Source organism: Lepeophtheirus salmonis, chromosome 6 (genome assembly GCF_016086655.4).
Source record: "Lepeophtheirus salmonis chromosome 6, UVic_Lsal_1.4, whole genome shotgun sequence".
NCBI lineage: Eukaryota > Metazoa > Arthropoda > Copepoda > Siphonostomatoida > Caligidae > Lepeophtheirus > Lepeophtheirus salmonis.
Genome location: NC_052136.2, coordinates 7,284,446 through 7,308,280, shown reverse-complemented (window position 1 = coordinate 7,308,280; position 23,835 = coordinate 7,284,446). Strand labels below are relative to the sequence as shown.

Here is a 23,835-nt window from a genome sequence, read left to right as displayed (position 1 = left end):
TTTTATAATAAAATGGGGAGGAATAATTAATCAGGGTAATAATATATTGCAAATTACATACTATACTTTTTTAAATCTTTGAATTAGACCATTTTCACATTTCTAGATATTTTTCTTTGCATACCCAACTTTAAGTGCATTTGTAAAGTTATTCACGAATTGATTTTTAAGAGAGTCCATAGTTCTTGATTCTTAGATTTCATTAGATATTTATCTCATGATATACTGATACTTTTATTTTTAAACTATGATTCATTTACAATTGTTCCTTTATAATATCATTACAATTTGTATACTACACTTAAAAGGCTCAGCCCAATCCTGATTTGCTACTTTTTTTGTCTGGTTCGAAAAGTGTATTCCACTCCTTTAGTTCTTATCCTAATTTCTGCAGGATTTTTGAAACAAGTTTTCTAAAATATTATTTTTTTCTAAATGTAGTAAGGATATACAGCTGTTTATTCATTTCTCGACATTCAGAATAAGACCACTTTTTTCAAAATCACTTTAATTTGTAAATGAATAATGTTTACAAATTATAATGTGTATTTTGTGTTCAGCTGTCGATGTTTTTGCTTCTTTTCTCCTTATCACTGTTTGGTTAAATTAGAATTAGCTCCTTTTAAGGTGTGAACAATTATAATAATTATTCCATAGTTAGGAAGAATTGTCTAACTACCAACTGATTTTAGGCCTTTTTTAATGTTTCTTTTGTTATTAAAGGTTGAATGATACAAATAAAGGTAACAACATGTTAATGATGAAATAATGACTTACTTTTTTTTTTTTTATCTTCTCTAGCTCAAAGTTTTTCACAATGGATTTTGTAAAGAGAACATTATTGTATATTGATTTGATAAAGGCCTCCCAATATAGTAAAATTTATACCTAGGTCTTTTGACTCCCAAAGACAATTCTAAGTTAAATTTTTCTTGATAACTTGTATCGGTCTCTATTTAAAGTCTATCTTTTGCAAGTTTTGAGTCATTGTTCAATTAGTTATTTTTTTAGGGAAATATAATAACAGGTAATAATTAATTGGCAATTTTGGCAGATTATAATTGATTAATCTAAAAATAACTAAAAAATGCTAATATAGTCAGCTTACCAATGTATTAGTCGGCCTATCGTTTAAAGCAGTGGTTCTCAAAGGGGGTACGCGTATCCATTGGAGTACTTGGAGCACCTACAAGGGGTACTCCTAGATTTTGAAAGAATTTCAAACAAGTGGTACATAACTCAGGAGTGTCCGCAGGGGGTTGGCTAGAGGGGTATAACCCCTCCCCCAAATGAAGTTTTTTTTTTTTTACTAGAAAATTTAACATTTGTATTTTTTTTCAAAAATTTAATATTTTGAAATTTAATTTAACTTACTGTGAATAGCTCCAAATCTTCTCAAAATTTTTTTTTTTAAATTTAATAATTGGATTTTTATTTAAAAAAACTTTATAATTGAAATTTTTGTAAACTTTGATTTTTGTTTCCCAAAAATTTAATTTTTTTGAGAATAACTATGGATTTTTGAACTTTTCTTGAAAAAATTCAATTTTTTTGTGAATAGCTGTAGGTTTTTGAATTTTTTCTTCGAAAAAATGTAATATTTTGAAAAAAAAATTCAAAAAAAATTTAATTTTTGGATTTTTTTTTCAAAAAAAAACCCCTAAAAACCAAGCCCCCCTTTAGAAAAAAACTGAATCCTGCGGACACCCCTGTCACTGAAGCAGAAAATACTTTGTGCTGGAAAGGGGTACTTGGGTTAAATCAATATTTTAGAAGTGGTACATCACTAAAAAAAGGTTGAGAATCCCTGTCTAGACAACTACTGTAGCGTACGTGTTTAATCATCGTTTGTCACATTATAAGTGTACCATTCTCAATATAGATAAAAATTATGATAATGGAAAAGGGAAATACAAGTTGTAGTTGCAACTTGAACTGTGTTTTTATTTTCCAAAGCTGTTATCATTATTCTTTTATTCATGAAGAGAGAGAAGATATATATACAAAGTTGAGTTATAAGCGTAATTTCTTGTTTGACTCGGAGTCACATTGAAGATTAACATCTTAGTCATTTTTGGCTATATAATTACTAGAAACAAAGTTGCATTTTGTTTATTTACTTCTTCTCATAGCTACTCGCAGCTAATTAAAAGGAACGCTATGACAGCTATGAGAAGAAGAAAAGAAACAAAATGCTTTGCATTTTTTCCATTCGCTAGGGCTAACAAGTTGGTGTTTCAATAGTCTAATTTGTGTTTCATGCTGACTAATATATTTGTCATTCTTACTGCATAATTATTTGGTCTCTTTCAATACAGAATATTATATTAGTTGTCCTCTAGATATTTATTTATCAATATAAATCTAATAAGTATACTTGTCTGTCATATTTATCTAATTACAATCATTACGTCATCTGTAGCTAATGTTTTGGTGTAGAGAGCCACTTCCAGTGTAAGGTTTTTGTATTTTTACCAAGATTCAGGCAATCGCCAATCGCGTTGATAATACCGCGAAATAATTTTATATCTCATTAGTTATTCACATTCGAACAAAATTTCAAAATTTAAGTTGCCTCACTAAAAAATTATAACATTTCATACAACTATGATTTGTAATTATCAAATAATATGCCTGAATACCCCCGGAACAAAAATAAAATTCTGGAAACCTTCTTATATTTACAAAAAAAACTTTTACGGTCATTTCCCCCCCGCTTATTTGTTCCTTTTAGAGCCGGAAAAAAATCATACAAATGATTGTACAGGAAGTGGGGATCAGATTGTCGCCTATTTTAAACCTTAGTAACTAGAAGACGCCATTATCAAATAAAAAACCGGTTACCAAATAGGAAAGCTATTCTTGTCAGCTGACGATACGTAGTTCAGTTAGCATCATGCCGTCATTATATGATGGGATAAAGAGCTATAAGTGGAACGAGGAGCTTTCGAGGTCCGCCGTAGTCATGGCATTGGTTAATAATGGAGATGAAATCTTCAATTCAACGATTGCTTCAACCTTAGGAGTGAATTTACGGACTGTTTAGCGTATCCGTAAGAAGCTAGAGACACCTGGGATGTTGATTCCACCATAAAGAGGGCACCCAAGGAGGAGGGCGCCGACAGGAAGGTCAGGGACACCGACTTTGTCGACAAAGTGAAGAAGATGGTTGAGGATGACCCTACCAGGTCCATGAAGGTCATGGTGAGGGATCTGGGCTGCTCACCTCAGGCCATCTGGGTCAGCACCCTGCCATGTGTCCATAATTTCCATGCAGTGGTTAACCGAGAACTGTTATGACGTCGTAACCAAGGATTTGTGGTCTCCTAACTCTTCCGACCTTAATCCTTTGGACTATTTTGTCTGGGGCTATGTCGAGAGACATACCAACAGACATCCCCATAGCACCAAGGCAGCCTGATGGACTCCATCAAGAAGGTATTCGGCATCATGGTCAATGAAATGTTCAGAAGAGCCTGCGGTCGCTTCAGAGGCCGTATTGAGACCGTTATTGATGCCAACGGTGATTATATCGAATGAATGGCTACTCTATATACCTATATGCTCTTCATAGTTTTGATTTTCAATAAAAAAGTTAAAAAATGTATATTTTGTGTTGTTTTTTGTAGAAAAATATTTTGGCGACAATTTGATCCCCGCTCCCTGTATATAGTAATACAGGAACTACTCAATAATTGATTATATGAAAAGAAAACCACATGAGAAATTGAATCATCAATAAATTTACAAAACCAATAAGCAGGGCCGCCACCACGGGGGGTTGGTATGTCTTCTTAAATAAAGGTCATTTCATATTTGAGTCGAAAAACGGGATGGTCTTTTACCATAAAATTTTAAAAAATAACACATCTATTTATTTAAAAGTGAAGGCTTAGCCTTTTCTCAGAAAGGTTATATTTAAAAATGAAAAAAAAAAAAATTATATTAGAATAAAAAATAATGGGACTTTTTTTTATTTAAGTCGGGAAAAATTAAAAAATTCAACAACCTCAATCCCCTTTCCTAAAGAAAAATCCAAATCCGAGCTACGGCCCTGCCAATCGGCTCATGCCCCATCTCGATAAGCACATCGCTAGAACTATTAATGAATAAAATAACTTTTATTAGAATTCAAAGTGATAATATATCATTTCCATCAATTAAATTTCTTCGACAAGATATAATTTCACAAAATTTCATTCAAAAATTACTTCCCTTTACTTTATCTTACTTTTGTCTTAATTTCGGTTTTTTACATGCACGGATTTAAATTTTATTTTGCATTGTAATTGATATTGTTATAAACAATTAAACTACTACTACGTCTCTTTAAATAAGATAATATGTAGATCAGATTTAAGCCAAGTTATATGAGTAATTTATAGCGGCAATTTTATACTTTACATTTTTTTAAACAATGGGCCGTTATACATATATAGTTCATAAGCGTATAATAGAATGGGTGGTCGATCTAATTTAATCTGATGATCAAATATTCAAGAGTATTCTTGCATATTTTTGAAATTAAGGAGATATGATTACGAATTAAAATAATTCAAGGTCGCTTAAATTTAACTAGTCATTGTAAGTTGTTTTCATTTAAAAGTGTTTATATAATATTACTATTGGTAGTACCAAAGGTTAATAGTATTTTTATTAACCTTGAAAAGTACTTGAAATTGCCCGCAGTGGTTGGGCATGGATAATAATAACAGCTTGAGAAAAAAAGTTACTATGATTAGATGAGCCAGGGAGTACTTGTGCTTTGCTAAACCTCATTTAAAGTCGCATTCATTTTTTTTATAAATTTTATATAAAGTACTTCCCCTTTTTTTCTCTTTTAGTATGAGTTGTACGAAATGCCCGCGAGATCTTATTCATTTTATACAGTGCTCCCTGGATATTATACTCCTTTTTTTCTTTATACTGTAGTGATACAGATATATTGTTAATCCAGTATGCTTCTTGCTGGCCCGTTCATTTGTAATTGGTAATATAAAAAAGGAGTTTTCTTTTCCTTGGCAGTTGTCATTATTATTTAATTGATGAGTAGTGAACATCCGTTCATAATTAATATATATGAACCTAAACATATTTATAATATCTTCCCTACACTAATACTATTTTAAATGTGGAAAGTTATCCTCTTTATAGCAGTAATTCATTTTTCTCCCACTAACAATCATATAACAGGCAGCTGATATTAACAATGGTCTTAATTTAGTAACACCATATGTCTCGTTCCGCCTTCTCTCTGTACTCTTACACAAATCCCAAGGTTAATAGAAATACAAAGTTATACCATAACGCGTGTACAACTGATGTTTGACTTACACTACGCTTTTAATATTGACGTCATAGTAAATTGTGGTAAGTAAATAAGTGGTTGCGTGTTTTGTCAAAATCTGTTTTTCTTGCCCAGCAGTCGGTACAATACATTAGATTGAAAATTCTAGCAAGTCATATTACGTGATGGTCCAACCTTGTATTTCTATTAACCTTGCACAAATCCCATCTTTAATAATGTGGTGCACCCTGTTACTGTTTTTCAGACATTCATATGGCTCTTAAGTTGAATTAAGGTTCCTTTTTAAAAACTCTTCCACGACAATTAGCAAGATTGTTTGCAAAAGAACAGATGTTTCACTCACAGAATACTCAAATTTTATGTCATAGTCACATAATGAAATGCCTTAACTCCCTTAAAGGAACATTCTTGTAGCTTAAAGGAAGCAAGAGTTGATGTTATCATGAGTACCCAGGATTGTAATTTGTTCATTTAATAACGAAGATGTTATAAAAAATATTTGTCTCTTATAAATTATAACATTCTACAAGTGAAAAAATTAGTATAAAATAAATTATTAAGAGCATTAGATGATCGATGTAATACTATTATTATTTTTGACTTTACTAATTGAAAATAATTATTGACAAGCAAAAAGTGGCACAATATAAATTCAAATGCTCACAGTCTTATTGCTAGTAAATACATAAAACATATGTTCATATTTTTAATAGATCAAAATAAAATGATAACCTCAATTAATTACCAGGGTTGTAATTGAATCAGGTATTATAATTTATAAGACGTACAAGTTTATAGAAATATAAACTTGTAGAGAGTTCGCAATTTGTACACAAAATATTAGTGTTTTACTGTAACATGAAAAAAAAAATCGATACTTTTCTCAAAAATGTGTTTAAAAATGAGATAAATTGTTAGTCAAATTTCCAGTATCACTCTAGGCATTAAAAAACTAAAAAAAAGAAGAGTTGATGTATGAGAAAGGAAAAACCCCATTACACGTTATGTGAAAATAGAATATTCATAGAATGTAGCAATTAAAATGGGATACATTCAGTGCATTTAGCCTGAATCATTAAAGTAAAAAAAAATAGCTTTGGAATTTTACAATATTATGTTTGATATTTTCAGAAAACCTCATCAATCATCACTATTCATTTTTTTTAGTAATTAATATAACAAATATTCAATGGAAGTGGCATGAAACGACAATACATACAAAAAGACAAATATTCCTCTACTATATAAAGTCTAAATTTTCAATCTACTCTTCAACATATGTACTATTTTAAGATATTTATATTACTGAACAATTAATATATAGATGCAAAATCTAATTTTAACATGAAAAAGACAAACTTTTGAAAAAAATTAAAAATAATCTGCATCGATGGTCAATTCGTTATATTTGCCATATTTATTATTTATCAATTATAGCCAAATAATCTGTAAAGTAAGTAGAAGATAAAATTAACGTTGCAAAGTTTATATATATATATATAATTATATAACTTTGACGTGATATTTATAAATATAAAATACCTTCATTTTGGGGTGAATTGACATATACATATGTTGTGTACAAGTTGTAACTTCTATAAACAGATTGTACGAGTGACAATTACTACATCTCAGTACACTCTATTTAACTACATAATTGACTCAAAATTTATAAGGTTATCAAGTCTTTTAAAAAAATAATCTTAAGAGTCAAATATTCGGATAGAATTAGCTGCTTACATTACGAAAAAACCGCTTAAGGACTTCGCACATTGAACAGCATCATCATTATTGTCATCAATTGGTGTTATCATTTCGTTTTGATGTATTAAAATTACGCATTGATTATGTATTTAGATATTATAATATACCTGTCGACATTTAAACTTGAATATGTGCCACAGAGTACTTATCAATAAGCATTTTATATTTCAAAAAATATATAATTAATATATCAACCATTCATGGATTATTGTACTATTCTTATCACAAATAGGATTCAAAATTATTTATCTCCTTTTTTGGTTAAAATTTGTATACGACATAAAATACATATTATATCAATTTGAAAAATCTAACATAATAATAATTGCTATGCTAAATAATGGCATAGATATGTGCCACTATAGAACGTATGTACATCTCAATATTCTAGAAAAATAATAAAATACTTTACCTATTTTAAGTAGTTAAGTAATATTTCATAAATAAACATAGGTTTTAATTTTCTAACTCGCTTGGATTTTGACGATTCTGTATAATAAAATTGTATTTAATAATATTATAACTTGTTAGTCATGAACCAGGAGTACTCAGGCTTTAAATAACTAATATGTATTCAATGAAACAAAAATTATTATCAACGAGTTCCTTGCTAAAAATAAAATCAAATTTGCGTTAGAAATTAAAAAGCTTACACAAAGGTATATTTTGAGAATGTGTTGAACAAGTTTCCTCCATACAATGTACATTTAAAAAGAAGCACACTTATCTCATATCTTTATCATATCATATATTATTTCATCTTTGAAATATATCGAAAAGTGATTCGATCATTATTTTCAATCGGAGTATTTTGTACAATTTGTCTAAGTCCATGATCTTTGGAGCTCAAACACACTGTAGCGTGTTGATAATAATTCATTGTGGACACAGTAGCAACTGATCAATGAAGAACACACATTTATAATGAGATTTGGAGAGATGGAACTGAAGACTGAATATGATAGGGATATGTGTGAAAAGTGAGTACCCAATGGTTTCAAGTAGCACTTTTGCTATTCCGCTATCATTCTCCACAACTTATCGGTGTAAAATGAGGTTATCAAACCTGGCATACATTAAGAGTAAGTGCAAGGAGCGACTATAGACTGCTGTCCAGGAGCTCTGTATCCTGTCTCTAGTCCATTTTTACCAGGATAGAGTGATAGTGTGGGTAGCACTAGTATATCGTCTCTTATTGATGGTAAAATACACATTTAACATTTTCATGGTGTTTTTAATCATATATTATACGGGGGTACCTTGAGATGTTATACAACATTTGAAAGGCACCCTGATAGAAAAAACGTTGATAAACATCCCTTTGCTGAATGGCACACCAGTAGTAGAATAATAGAAATTATGTTTTAAAGTGATTTTTTTATTATTTATAACTGAATTTATTAAATCATGAATTTTTCTAATTCAGTTTTAGATTTCCATCATTTTATCAATTTCTTGAATGACTTCATTTTTCCGTTTGCCTGTAAAATGAATTACATATTAAGCATCGATAACATTTCAATCAGATTATGATGATAAATTATCTTACCAGTCTGTATAGTGTATCCACTTCCAATGATACAATCTTGAATATCGCATTTAGGTTCAATGGTTACATTATCACAAATGATGGACCCTTGAATATTGGATCCCTCTTGCACACTAACGCCATCCATAACTACACAATCAGTTAACTTGACCTTTTCCGCTATTTTGCAATTAGATCCAATGATAGTATTTTGAATCGTAGTTTTACTCTCAATGAGCGTACCAGAACCAATGAAGCAACCCTCACCTATAGTGGGTCGAGTCGTGCCTTTGTCTTTTCGAGTGTCAGAAGGAATATTGAAAGTTTCAGCTAGTTCTTTAATATTACGATTGACGGCGCAGTAATTAGGAAGATTATTCACACGGTAAATTAATTCATCACTCACATGGGCGTAACAACGAAGCCCTCTGTCTCGATAAGCATTAGATAAATCTCCAAGATTATCATTCCAGTTGGATAGAGATTGTGCTTGTAGAATCATATCATCCGTTTGTATGTAATTAGATATCCCTATATAATCATTTAAGTTTGAAACAATTTATAACTAAATGAATAAGCTAAGTACCTGTAGGTTTATTTAAATTCTCATCAAAGAGCATATTATCCTCTTTTTTAACAGTGACAAACGTCTTGGAGCTGAATTGTTTTTTGACAAGATGGGGGAATAATTCCCCTTTGACCGTGCTCATTCCTTTCTTAGCGGACAAAAAATCCAAGACCCATTTTTCAACAACATACAAATGAGCGTCATTTAAATTGGTATGAAAACTAATTCGAGAATGTTCCTTAAGAAGTGAACGCTTCAAAGTAAGATTTTCCTCTAAATCCGCTTCCGACGAAAGAAAGCATATCTGATTGTGATGCGATTTATCCAATCCAATAATATCTCGTTCTAAAATGAATGTGTTGTATAGAAATCTTTATACACCAACGCGTTATATTATACCTTTTTTGTGCTTGGACTTGGGTCCAGGTAGTTTCTTGGTGTCGATGGGTTTATCCTTAAAAAACAAAGCAGTAAAGGCAGAGCGATGAATACGATGCAAATCCGTGAGCTGATGAATTGGACTAAGAGTAGTTATAAGATCTGAAGATATTAATAGCACACGGGGAGCGTGGATTTTAGGATGAATAAGCCTAAGTGCATCTCCCGTACTTCCACACTCTTCTTCATCATCACACTCACCATGCTCTTGGCCAAGTGAAGAGACAGAAACAATGTCCAGAGAAATACTCAAATTGTACTTGTCAGGAATTCCAGCTACTTCGGATTTAACTGCATCGTTCACTAAAACAATCGCCTCTGAAATCAAATTAAAACATAAACAAGGGATAAAAATTGAATAAAATAACAATATCTATGTGACTAAAAGTACCTTTGAATCCTAGCTTGACTAGGTTATCAAGGGAATACCAAATCAATGGCATATTTCCAACTGGAAGCAAACATTTCCCTTTGGAATTTGTTAAATCCGTGAAACGACTTCCCCTTCCTCCAGCAAGGACTACGGCTTGGAATTCCATCGTAGAAATAAGAAACTCACAATGACTTACTTTAATTTGTATATAACTGAAAGGATTTTAGGAAGAAAAGATAGAGCTAGAATCGTTCCAGGATGGAATTTACTATTTACACGTCTTCGTGCTCGAAATTTCTTTATTGTTGACTAAAATTGATTTCATTTGTTGTCTTATGACGTCATATATCCGTTATTTGGAAATCACAAAACCTCTCCTCACATTTGAGGAAATTCAAGATGACGGAATTCTGAAGCATCAAATGTCCTAACATTGCTTAATACTAATTATATTCAGTTATAAACAAAATCAAAGAGCGGAAAAATATTAAATGTAATATTTATTCGTATAATTATTAAGTAATATGTGCTTGGGTTATTTTAGGCTCTAAAAATGGTTTTGGGAGAACTTTCGTCGGATAAAAACATTCTTAGTGATGAATATAAGGTTATTTCTCGAGTTCCAGGCACTGTAGCTCCTATTGGTCAATTTCAACATGAAAAAAAGAATAAAATCACGGAGAAGAGCTTATTGAGGGAAATGCTAGAGACTCTGGAGCGAGAAAATAGGATTTTGTCACATCCAAAATTATTAAAATCTCTACCTGATGGCGGAGAAAAAATAAAAATACGAATAAGGTCGTTAAAGGTGAGGATGGAACCTTGAAAATTGTACTTAATGATAAGGATTATTAGTTACATATTCAATATTTGTCCAAATTCGAATTAAACACCAAGAATTTTATAAAAATATGAGAACACGAATTCAAATCAGAGTCTTGTTCAAAATCAAAATTGATACAGGCTTATATTATTAAAAGAAAACAACCCAAATTTCTATTCATTCATCCCCTTAAAACGCTAAATAGCTATAATTTTTATCAAGGTCAGCTAATCTCGCATTTTAGTTTTAACCCATCTTTGAAAAAATGGACTTTTCCATAGAGTATTATAATTTAAACCCATTTCCCCAAAAACCTGTTGTGGAACAACAAGCTATTTAACGACAAATTCTTATGACATAAAACAGAATTGTTCCTTACTTCAAATTTTTGTTGACGAGAGTAATAATTCGATGTTGTTCTTCAATAAACAGAGCATGAGTTGTTGAATTGATTAAACTGTAATATGTATGCTATTAATTTTGTCATATGTGGAAAATCAATTTTTTTAGAAAAAATGATTTTAAAATAGTGAGATTTAAAAGAAGATTGATGTTGTTTTTACCATATTTCATAACATTTTTTGGATTATGATCAAAATATTTATCTATATTTTAATTATCTCTGTTCTAAATTCAAATTGTATTTCAGGAGTTAATCGATCAGAAAAAGAAAAAAGATGAGGAAGAAGCTACTAAGCTCATGTCTGAGCTTACCATTTCCAAAGTAGACGTAGATGCTCTGGAGTGGAACTCCGGGATTTCAGCTCCCACATTTGAAGACTTTGATGATGAAGAATTGGAATCGAAAAATCCATTTAAAATACTTACTGAGCGAGAAGTTCCTCAAAAAATGAATAAATCCTCCTCCTTTGATCCCCATACCGAACAACTCTCTTCCAAAATAGACCAAATCAAACCCCCATCTCGCTTTTTACCCTTCTCAGCAATCAATCACTCAGATCAGAACATTAAGAAAGCAACTTCCTCCTTGATACCAACTAGTAATCCTTCTAAAATACGTAAACCTTCCGAACTAATGCCTTTGCCCGCTGAAATCAAACATAGCTCTGTGACGCCTATTTCATTATCAGAGAGCCTACGGATTCAAGTTCAAAAAGATAAGGAGTTAAAGGAACTTCAGATCAAACGTGCTGCTCAAAAACTCATGGAATTTCAGTTGGAGAACACTTCTAATAACAGTCTAGAAATAAGCAATCGAATGAACTACAGGGATAAGAAAGAAGAACATGACTCTGATGATTCTCTCAATGAGTCGGACGATGAATTTGCTACTCCTGAAGGGCAATCCGAAGATGAATCTTGATTTGTGTATTGCTTAATATCTGAATATATATTTTTTTTACTGGGCAACAGGAAATGCTTCAAATATAACTATTTTTACTTTATTAATATATATATATATATTTTTTTTTTAAGAATCATATACAGAGGAGTAGTTTTCGAGTGCAGATTTGAGTCACTTTTTTATGAACTCAAAATTGCATTCATTCGAGTTCAGACCTGTCTTTTGGACTCTCTTACTCTTTACAGCCACAGCTCTACTGATTGCTGATTGCTATATAACTAAATTACAAAAGAAAAAATCTTCCCCAAATTTTTTACAAATAAAGCACAAGTGAATGTTTAAGAACACAATCATTTTGATAATTATATTTGTATATAACTTAAGCAAACTGACTCTCGATTTTTGTATTGAATCTAATTCGTTTTCAATCAAAATTTACAATCGATTATATCAAATATTTATTTGTAGTTAATATTGTATATACTCACAGCTTCAGTATTTAGTCTGAACTTACACTCGAATAGTTGATCATTTGAGTAGAAGATTGTATCGCATAGAATATTATTACATCTCTCATTAAATCAATAGATAGGTTTCAGATACATATGAAAGAGTTACTACTTTAATTTTCTCCATATGTCAGACGCACAGGATACTTCAGCTGATAAGAAAACTTATAGTACCTTCATTTATTATTAATCCATTTACATACACGTAATATTTATTTTAAAGACATATGGTAAATTGAAGGTCGAAGAGTTTTAAACTACTCCATATCTGATTATCGTTTGATAAAATATAAGAATTCGCACTTAACGTGCTTGATCTTAAATAAAATAGGATTCAAAATACAAAAATACTAAAGAGATAATTTGTCCAGAATACCAACTTAAGTGAGATTAATGTATCATTTTAAGTATTTTGTTAGTCGTCTATTTAAGGGGTTCTTAAGCTTTTTTTCTCAAATTCCACACTTTTTAGTGAGCCAACTCTCCATTTCCCACCACACTATTGGTCTTTGACAAATTCATTTTTAACCCATGCAGTGTTAAGTATGCACATATACATTTTTGCACCATATTATGACCTTTAATTTGCTCAATGTCTATGACAGGACATCATAAAAAACTAAGACTGGCCAAAAATTCCCGTCTGAAAATTGAGGTCCCAAGCCGCCCAACAATGTTGAATTTACGGGTTATTTCACCCCATAAAGTACCTACAAAGAACTTGCATCAATTTATGGTACTATCTCAGGGCATTATCAAAAGCAAGACTGATAATAAATTTTTGTACTGGAAAATTAAGTCAGACTCCCCAAAAAGTACCCCCCCCCCCTTTTAATTAAAACAATATATTGAGTCTGCTTAATCAGGACATTATAATAATCCCAATCTTACAATGTTTCCAGTAACACATTGTGTTATAAACTTTATACATACATATTTAAATGAAAATTACTAAGACATATGACTTGGATAGTGTTGATTTAAGTTATAAAGGTTCCTGCTTACACCCGTTCCACTGTCAATTTGTCATATAGATGGAACAATTCAGAGAAGTCCTAAAGCAGCACATATGAAGTATCTCAAGTTTCAACAACCCCTTCAGCATCAATTATTGCAACCATCATCGATCTCGATGGAGAATGAATTGAGATTGTACGCTGCAGAGGGCATGTTCAGTGTTGGGGAGGAGACTGAAGGTTTTCAATTTTATAAATTATATAACCTGCTAAGAAAGTAACACAATATATTAACTTCATGATTTGATAGTTGTGGTTTTATTCATAATATTGCACTAAATTTTGGTCTTGAACGATATATGATATTTTAAAGTATAATACCTCAGCCAGAAAGGATGAATCATAATGATAATTACTTGATTTAACATCCTTCATAAATTGACTTAAACATATTAACCTAATATATAAGTCTAAATAAGAGTGTCATTTTTGATCATTAAAAATGGGAAAATGTCGAGTTCAGAAGAGGATACAGATTAAATAAAACACTTATAATCTTAAAATACCTTTTTTCATAAGTTTTATTTTATTCAATTTGGAGATTTTAATAATTATGAAAGATGTCTCTGAACGATAATAGTCCCGAATTACTATAATCTCAAATATTTCTTAAATCTGACGACCCAGAAAAAAAAGAGATCAGTTTTGGATTCTGTGTTCAAAGATAAATTATATTCTTGGCTTCATTTTATTGGTAGAAATTTGGTGTTCCCTGTGTAATTGGTTCATTTTTGCAAATAATGCAAAAATTACGAAATAAAAATTGAAAATATTATATTTTAATGATAAAGAGTCAAAATTTTATCAACAAAATGCATCCTTTTGCCCCCCCAAAAAAAAATAATCTGCACCCCTGTCCTAACCTGACCAAGTTCAAAAGAGAATCAATGTAAAATGATTACCTCCTAGGGTCAACGGTGTGGGCACCCATAAAGGACATGCAAACTCTATTATATATAGTATATAGAGTAACCTATTTAAGTATTTCATTTTGGTATGCATGGCTCTATTTCTCCTCTAAGAGGAGAAGGCTAGAACAAGACAAATGGTACACCTGAATTAAGATCCTTGTTAATATCAAATGTCTGTTATTTGATTTTGGAGTGGGAAAAAGAATAATTGCTCTAAAGAGGAGAACCATAGTGCTCCTTGCACGTTTATAGGTTTGCACTTTTAAAATAGGGATAATTATTTAGTAAGAGCGCTAATATTTTGCAAGGACCCAGCATATACTTTAAAACAATGTATTTTCGTATTCCTACTTATGAGTTTATAATTCTATAGGGCTCATTTACATTTCCCTCATTTTTATTTTGAATTAAGACTGCAATCGAGAGTAAAAAATATTTGAAAAATCTTGAAATATAATATTGAAATAATGCATATTGATTACTTTTTTAAAATGCAATATATTTCTTGAAACAAAAATTACATCGCCAAATTTTTCAAGTATGTTATAAGCGGGGGGTTCTGAAAAGTTTCCAACCTAACAACGATGGAAGACGTTTTTTCGGAATTCGAATTTTATTATTTTTCACATTGTCTCCTTGTAATTCTACACACTCTTCTGGGGGATGGTCCCATCTCAGTAACCTGTTCAAATAGTACTCTCCGTTTTTCTCTGCAGATAATTGTTCACGATACGCTTTTTGTTTTAGGCTCAATTACTCCGAGTACGATTGACTTAGACGCGTCAAATTTTAACACAACAAGCCTTCATATGTCTGATTTTGTTTGAATTTATTTAAAGGTTACATTTTCAAAAAAAAAAATCAACTGACAGTTCCATACTCGATTTTGTCTATTCTGACAAAAATACTCGGATAGTAGCGCCCCCAAATGTTCAGTGTGTATCAATAGGACAGATAAGTAAATAAATCTTCAAAAAATTAAATATTTCAATGGACATTAATTAGGTAAGTTGGCTATACTAAACTTGCAGCCCCTTAAAAGACACATTAATATCACTTCCTCATTTTAATGGCTTGATAAAACATTTATCTACTTAAAAAAAAAAAAAAGCCGGGGGAACTTATTGTTCTGGGATAAATTGTTTCAACAATTGGAAAGCCAACTGTTTCTGTATGTTCATGAATGCTACTTCCAAAAAAAAAAAAGGAAAAAGACTGATAAATTTAGCTAAATTTAAGCTATGAATTGTCTAAACTAAAGTTAATAGGATATATACATATTTATGGTTAGTTCATACAAATTTGTGACATTGGATGTCAATGGTGGATATTTTTTTTATAGAATTGCTCTCTCAAATACATTTATTTAATGAATATTGCTTCATTGATTTATGTTTGAAATGTAAAAGAAATCATATTTTTGAAGAGGTCTCAATTTTTCCATTTTCAATGCAAAAAGTTAAAGAATGTCACAATATTTTACAGATTGCTAAAAAATATTATCGGAGTCCAATTGTTTAGCTAAATTCAGAAATTAAATGTAATTAAGTCCATTATATAACTTATCAATTATTTTGAATATGGAGCAAATTTAAAATGGGGTTAATCTCCATCCATGCCTCTAAATATTATTATTTATTAAAATGAGTCATATCAATATTAACCATTTTTAATCAACCTAATTAAATTTAATTTCGGAACTTTTTTACCGCTCTCGCAACCTAATACGCCATATCTATTAAATATTCAATAGGAATATTTAAAACTACACTAAAAAATCAATCAAAATTAACTTTTTTTTAAAAGTTGTAATATAAGATTTATTCTTTCATTAAGTAGTTGAAAAAAGTATATATACCTATATTAGCTTCAAAATAAGATACTTCAATTTACTCAATTTTTTAATGGTTAGACACATTTTGTAGGAACTTTATTCAAAATAACTTAATTAATAATTTATCTTTCAAGTGCGGGAATCTTTTTTATCAATTTTTATTACTAGAGTTGTAAACCTTTAGCATTTTCGGTATGTAAGAAATCGAAAATAACTTAGTAATCATGACACTCTGGCAAGATTTGAGAGAAGAGGAGCTCAGGTCACAGAGAGGTCTAGTTAGAAGATATTGTGACTTATGTTGATAGTGGCTCTCTCGTGCGCCCAGTTTGTATAACTAATCTTATGAACAATCACAATGATATAAAGTATGACCTAAAAGGATATTTATTGTAAATTTCTATGACATGTTTGAGTTAGAACATTCTTCAACTCTTCACAAATATGGAATTATCACTCAGTCCTCCTGGTCCGATGAAGAAAGAACAAGTCTTATACTTGTAATGTCGCATTCACGGTTTTTTATATTTTTAAAATAGGTTTTTATTAAACTTGTCAATATAGATATAACAAAATAAAGAGTAAAAATACAACAATAAGGATTGCGATAAAATAATGATAAATAAAAATTATAGCTTAAAATTAATCTTCTAGGTCAAACCCCAACCCTTCAATATCAAACACTCATATTTTACAAACTACATAAAATACGAAAATAATATAATTTAAACAAACAAACTAAAAATAACTACTGTACCTTCGATGCTCATGTCCTCATCATCAGGTATAATTTCTTAAATATTTAAGGTTTGAGTAGAACTTACCTAACCATTGTTTGAAAAACTTAACAATGTCTACTGCGTAATTACACTCTGTCCTCGTAAAGGGGAGTCCTTATTGAAAAGGTTGCGTACTTTCCTGAAGTAACAATAAAAAATTTCTTCTGAAAGTGAAAGCTTATTGCTATTGGGGGGCCTGACTTGACTGATTATCGATGATTCACCATAAATTGCACAATTATTAGTAATGCAATAATAATCCCTTCTGGTTTCGGAATTACCACACTGTATCTTATATTGATATAACTGCAATCAAATAAGGATATATAATATTTATTCTGTATTAACCCTCTAGGAGTGTATTTTTCAATTAAATAACTCAATCTAAGACCAAATATCGTCAATATTTACGTATTTTATTAATAAGACTAAGTAAAAAAATCCGCTCAGGGAACGCCTGCTAGCTAAAACTCAGTCATTAAAGTTATTTAACTTGTAGAAAACGAAAATAAACAATAAATCCTTCAACTTGTAATATGTTTCTCTAGTACTCCTGGGCTAACTACACTTTGTTACGTTATTGGATCTCGAAACTTTTCGTCCAAAATGAAACAACAACAAAAAAAAAAAAAAAAAATGGACCAAAATCTGTCGTTAGTTAGCTACTTCTTCCCAGCTGTGGAATTATTATTCAATAGTTGTTTGGAACTATTCATAGCTAAAGTTGATAGTTCTGTAGAGAAAAACGCGTGCAAGGAGAAGGGGGGTGGGGGGATGGTAGAAAGACTTATTGTTCAAAATACTGATGTGATTATCACCTGCCTGCTATATTATAATTTTTGAGGGTATGACGAAAGTATTTAATAGTAAAATGTTTAATGAAGATATACTACGTATAATTGACTTAGACGTTTTTCATCCGTTACAGTAGATTTGAAAACGTCACACTCCATGAAATTGTAATTAATTATGAACCATATTCTCAAAATAATAACTAATGAAACGACAAAGTAGTGTATTTCGAAATATATTTGAAGTTCCAAGTTTAAAAAGAAGGCTTTAATTAAATATAATCTACATAATAAAAAATAAACCATCATACATTTATGTTAAATTTACAAAATTAAACAATCAGAATCATACAACTAATAATAACAATAAATTATAAATACAGAATATTGAAATAATAGATTGATCCAAATAATAATTTTTTGTTCTGAGATGAATTCAGTTAAATACGGCATAACTTTAAGTTGCTAAACACAAGCCAGACGTGGAGTTTAATCAAAAAGATCATCAACCTTTTTTCTTAATGTGTTGATTGCTATATACAATTGTGCACATGATAGATATATCTCAACTGATGTGATCTCAATAATTATTAATAAAGTAAATGTCAAAATCATAAAATATTTATCTACACCTTTATTTGGTATAATGAATTTTTTTTAGACAAGAATCCCTACAAAAATTTTTTTGGTACAAAGTAAAAAATTCTTGATTTTGTGAGAGGTGCTACAGCCCCTCCAGCCCCCCCCCGCAGATGCCCCTACCGTTATACTAAAAAGAAGCGGAAAATAGGCAGTTTACAACAAAATACATTGTACGTTTTTAACTAGTTCAATCAATATTATCAACGATATCTATGGTTGAAATTGAATTAGTTCTCGCTAAACTGGGAACAATTATCCTCTATAATACAGAATAATTATAATTTTGGAAAGAATTGGGAAATTAAGAGTAGTAATAGTTTTTTCATTTTGAAAGATTAATAGATACAATAAGGATTAGTTAGGTGAGATTCCGCATCTATCATACGTAGTGATGAAAATATTGTGTATTTTCGGCATGTTAAAAAAAATGAACATGGTATCCCTGAAAATTTGAAGAATGTTTTGGAGGAGAGCAGCTTAGATGTCATGACGTTTCATTAGATCACCTAAAATCAGCTGTTACAAGAAAGAAGGGGGATAAGAAAATAAAATGGTCACTGGCAAGAATTACACAGATGTCGATCCTCAATTCTACTCGGAATCCAATGAGGACTTTCTACCATAACTCAGCAACAAATCTACAAGATTACTTTCCGTCTATTATAAGCACCCCTGAGCGGACCAGCAAAAAAATACACACGATTTACATCCTAATCAATGCTGGTACCCGTTCGCTCTTTTTCATTTCAATTCTTCATTTTGTAAAAACTTTCCGTTCGCCGTTCATTCGTTCATTTTTCCCCGTTCATCTTTGAATTTATATTTATCTAGTATAAAAAGTCCAGCCTAAAAAATACTCATTAATATATAACGCTCTTAAAAATGTGCCTCAAGGGCATAGCTTACTAAAAGCATAACAAACAATCACAGGGATCCTAAAATGATACTCTCAATTTTTTTTTAAATGGTGTCCAATTTTTTCAAATTGTATTTTTTTAATAGCCTCAAAATAGAGGTATTACTTTTATTGAACAAAACCTCCAATTTATTTTCAACAGCCTCCCTTCCTCAAAAATAGCTTAACCGACATATTTTTTCGGAGTTACCCTATTTACTGGAATAGACATTATATGCAAATGAGAAGGGGGGAAAAGGTGACCCCGAACCTAATCCGACTTTTGGACCGGGCTCAATTTTTCCAACGTTAAATTTGGATAAAGTTGTGTACATAAAACGAGAGTATGGTCGGTTTTTAATTGTTAGGGCTTGTCGGGTTTTCCTTTTTTTATTTTCTGGCGGATTTTTTTTTTTTTTTAAATGTAAAGGGCTCCAATATACTTTAAAAAATGATGCACTCATTGTTTGTAAAGTAGTATCTGATTCATTCAAAAAAAAATTCTGGAACTAACACGACTTTCGGATCGGGCTCAATTTTCCAACATGATAGTTGAGCCCATAACACTTGGGCCAGGTGGGGCTTTAATAATTAATTGCCGGTCCCAGTTGTGTTTCATTTTTTTAATTTTCTGGTGGAATATTTTTGGAGAGGCCTCTGATTGGTTATAATGATCTTGCTGATTTTAGAAAACTGCGATCTGTGAGCTCATCTCTCATATATCTACATTGGTCTTAGTTTGTCAATAATGTTGACCTCTCAAGACAGGGGAGTTGTTTTTTTAAAGACATTAATGCAAGACTATGGGGGAGGGGATGCTTAATGTGTGAAAAGACAAAATTATTCCCGAATCGCTTGTGTATATTATCGGCTACAACCCCAACTGAATACACTCCCCTAATCATTTAAGAATTACATTTCTTAGTATGAAAATAATATTTACATATCAATGTTATACATATATTCGTGCAGTTCTAATATTTATACTTCCTGTTGTAATACTTGTATACAGTTTTCGTATGGAACATAGTTCAACTTTATATTTTGCAACGGCAATTGATGTTACATTTTTTAATTACTTATTATATTTAGAGGTTGTCTTTGTTTCTCAGTGTATCATAAAAGTTCAAGGGATATAATATATTCAGCTTTGTGTGAGATTAGGTGTGTTACAAATGAGGGAGTGCTTTAATCTTTTTTCTCCCCCGTATTAAGTTGCTCCAACAGCTGATCGATAAGAAGTTTCGTGACGTATAAAACGCCATAAATAAGTACATCTTGTGAATAATACATTTGTGGAATTTTTCTTAAAGACATTAAAAAACTTTACACTAATAATGTTTATAGAGGCTTTAAACTATATTGGCATTGCAAAAATTCAAGAAAAAGTTGAAATATGCAGCTTCACTTAGTAACTTAAAAGTACCACCGAATTGGTTTCGACGTTTTGGGCTAATAATGACCCTTCTAATTTATAAAGAATTCTTTTTAAGCGTAAGGAAGCTTCAACATTTTTCTATTCATTAGTGAAAAAAATATATAAATGGATCGGGAGCATCAGTTTTTATAACATGAAATAGTTTGTAGTCGCTAATGAATAGAGGATGTCATGAACTGTAGATTTGCATGACAGTTTTGGGTAAAAAATCACACCTTTCAGTTGACGCATACAAATTTTAAAACACCTAATAAAGCTTGAATATTCATTTACTTATTAATGAAAAAAACGGAATACATTTTTATGAGATTAAGAAGTTTATTGTTGCTAATAAATAATAGGACTTTCTTTATCCTTAAATTCGCTTCAACATTTTGGGCCAAAATAAAAAACGTTATAAGTAATAGAGTTTTTTTTTAAAACGTAAGGAAGCTTGAACATTTTTCTATAAGAATTTGAAATTTGTAGGCGCTTTTAAATTATGAGAGGAGTGCCATGTTTGTGTTATGCTGATTATTTTACGGTCACTGATCCTCGTACAATACACATCTAGGAAAGTGCAGGTTTCGTGATTCAAACTATGAAAGTCCTATATGTAAAAGGGTATATTTGACTGAGATAATAATAACAAACTCCGTTCGTCATATCTAATACTCCAGTCTTAAGAAACCAGTTCTTAGTGCGTGCAATTCAAGGAGAAGACGGCTTGATTTTTCGACCGCAAATCTCTAGATTTCTCTGTCAATAGACAGTGGATTTTAATAATTGAGGTATTTATAGAAATAAACACTCCAAATACAACGTAGGAGCCCAATTTCAAATTCATATTTTGACTTTTTCATACTTTGTAACATACCTAAATATTGAATATACATATTATTGGCTAATATCTTATGGATAAGACGCCTTGGATTGCCCCAATTCGAGTGCATAGCTCATCACATTACCACACAAATAAAAAAATTTAGTACAGTAAGTAAGAGTAAGTAGAAGCGTCATTTGTCATCCATTCGCCTTTTTTGAATTTTCAACTGTTTTTACGTGAGGCCCACAAATGAGTAACAAAATCTAACTAACTCGATGATAAAGTTATAAAATTGAATAAAATGATGTACTCAAAGACTCACAACCGTGTGTTATAGTTTAAGACAAATGATTCGAATTTAATATTGCAATGATAAATCCCCCACGGCTTGTTAGGCCCATTCATCAAACTGTTTATGCTTTCAGGCTGTAAAAACATATGTTTCTGTCTAAGTTTAATAAATAATTATTCATGGGCAACTTCCTAAATATATGACAGTTTTATTTCTTAGTGTTTTGGAGCTTCAGTAAGTTAATTACCTTGGATTGAAGTTCACAATGAAAATCCATATGTAAGTGTAAATACTAAATTATATATAATACCTTGCCCAAAAATAGAGCAAATAAAATAAGTATGTTACCAAATGCTGATTTACGGATAGAAAAAACTTGCAAAAGGGGTGCACGGAAGTATAGAAGTGTTTTGGAGATCCCCATAGAAATGCTGGATTTTTATTACTTAAATGTGGGAAAGCAAATTCTTGCCATTTATATTTAATGTAGATAAATTCTTAATATTTTACCCAGTCTAAAAAAATGTAAGTCCGTTCGTTCGTTTAATTGCAATATTTGCTGGAAAAATGTCATATTAAGATAGCCTTTAAAATTACAAATGGAATGCAATGTATCAAATAAAAATATAATGGATTAAAAACAAAAAATTTAACTTTTATTTTGTTTAGTTTTTTATTAAATCTGTTGATGAGATGAACATAAATTTAACTCCGACAGTAGCACCTTTAATCTTTATTACTGCACAATATGAAAGTACTTTGTCTTAATTTCTTTTTCAATAATTCTCAATTATTGTCTCGAGAGTGTGGTAAGATATTATTAATATACTCTAATTTTCTACACAAAAATCTGTGATTTAATAAAATATTATATTTCAATAAAACAACACAACTTTCTAAAACATCAAGAAAATAGAATGAAATTTTCAGTCATTACAAACTACAATATTGTGCAAAAGTTAATATTTTCCCTGCAATTGCATTGTATAATATGCAATTCGAGTATAGGAAATCTTCCCACGCTCTCCAGACAATAAATGATATTTATTGAAAAAAAAAAGATGTTTAAAATTAAGACAAAGTACTTTCATATTGAGCAGTAATAAAGATTGAAGGTACTAATGTCGTATGAAAATTAATGTACTTAACATACACAGATTGAATACAAACTTTACAACATACTAGAGAAATAAATCCTATAACGTCCATTTATTTGATGTATTACAACCAATTTGTGATTTTGAAGGCTATCTTGACATGCCTTATTTCCAGTGAATTGTACAATTAAACGAAGCAACGGTTTGAAGAAAAAAAAAAAAATTAGACTAAATAAACTATATTTTAGGCACCATCAAAGATAATAATTATAATTATACACATAATCAAGAGAAAAAGTTGTAGTAATCTTCGGAAAAAATAGTAAACTTATCTTATAGATAATAAGAAAATGAACGTCAAACTGAACGCTGTTCACATTTTTTTCCGTTTGTCGTTCATTTGTTCAAAAAAATGAAAGGAAGGAGTGAACGCCGTTCTTTTTTCCATTCAATGTTCAAGTTCAAAATCATACGAGTAGACAGTGTACAAATACCACTGTATAACAACGTGTTTGGGCATTGCCTGTATATTTCTACATTATTTATATTCTGGAAATCCCAGACCGGTCTGAGACATTTATATTTTTAGACCCAATTAGTTCGGCCCAACAAAAAGCTCAGTATAGACCGGTCTCATATAAAAATTCGGTCTAGATCGGGCGAAAGGAAAAATTCGGTTTAGTTCGTTCCCAAAAAAATCGGTGTAGACCGATTTGAC

At 30.7% G+C, this 23,835-nt stretch overlaps 2 protein-coding genes across 2 annotated transcripts; one reads left to right on the top strand and one right to left on the bottom strand.

Moving 5' to 3' along the window:
• Window positions 1–8,434: 8,434 nt before the first annotated feature.
• eIF2Bgamma (eukaryotic translation initiation factor 2B subunit gamma) lies at window positions 8,435–10,343 on the bottom strand. Its single transcript, XM_040714284.2, has 5 exons — window positions 9,998–10,343; window positions 9,568–9,924; window positions 9,187–9,513; window positions 8,622–9,131; window positions 8,435–8,553 (listed from the first exon to the last, which is right to left on the bottom strand). Exons 1-5 carry the CDS (start codon window positions 10,143–10,145, stop codon window positions 8,501–8,503), a joined length of 1,395 nt encoding a protein of 464 aa, XP_040570218.1. The 5' UTR covers window positions 10,146–10,343; the 3' UTR covers window positions 8,435–8,500.
• Window positions 10,344–10,532: 189 nt separating this feature from the next.
• Window positions 10,533–12,208, top strand: Polr2M (RNA polymerase II subunit M). The gene is made up of 2 exons (XM_040714285.2): window positions 10,533–10,787; window positions 11,452–12,208. Exons 1-2 carry the CDS (start codon window positions 10,533–10,535, stop codon window positions 12,124–12,126), a joined length of 930 nt encoding a protein of 309 aa, XP_040570219.1. The 3' UTR covers window positions 12,127–12,208.
• The last annotated feature ends 11,627 nt before the right edge of the window (window positions 12,209–23,835 follow it).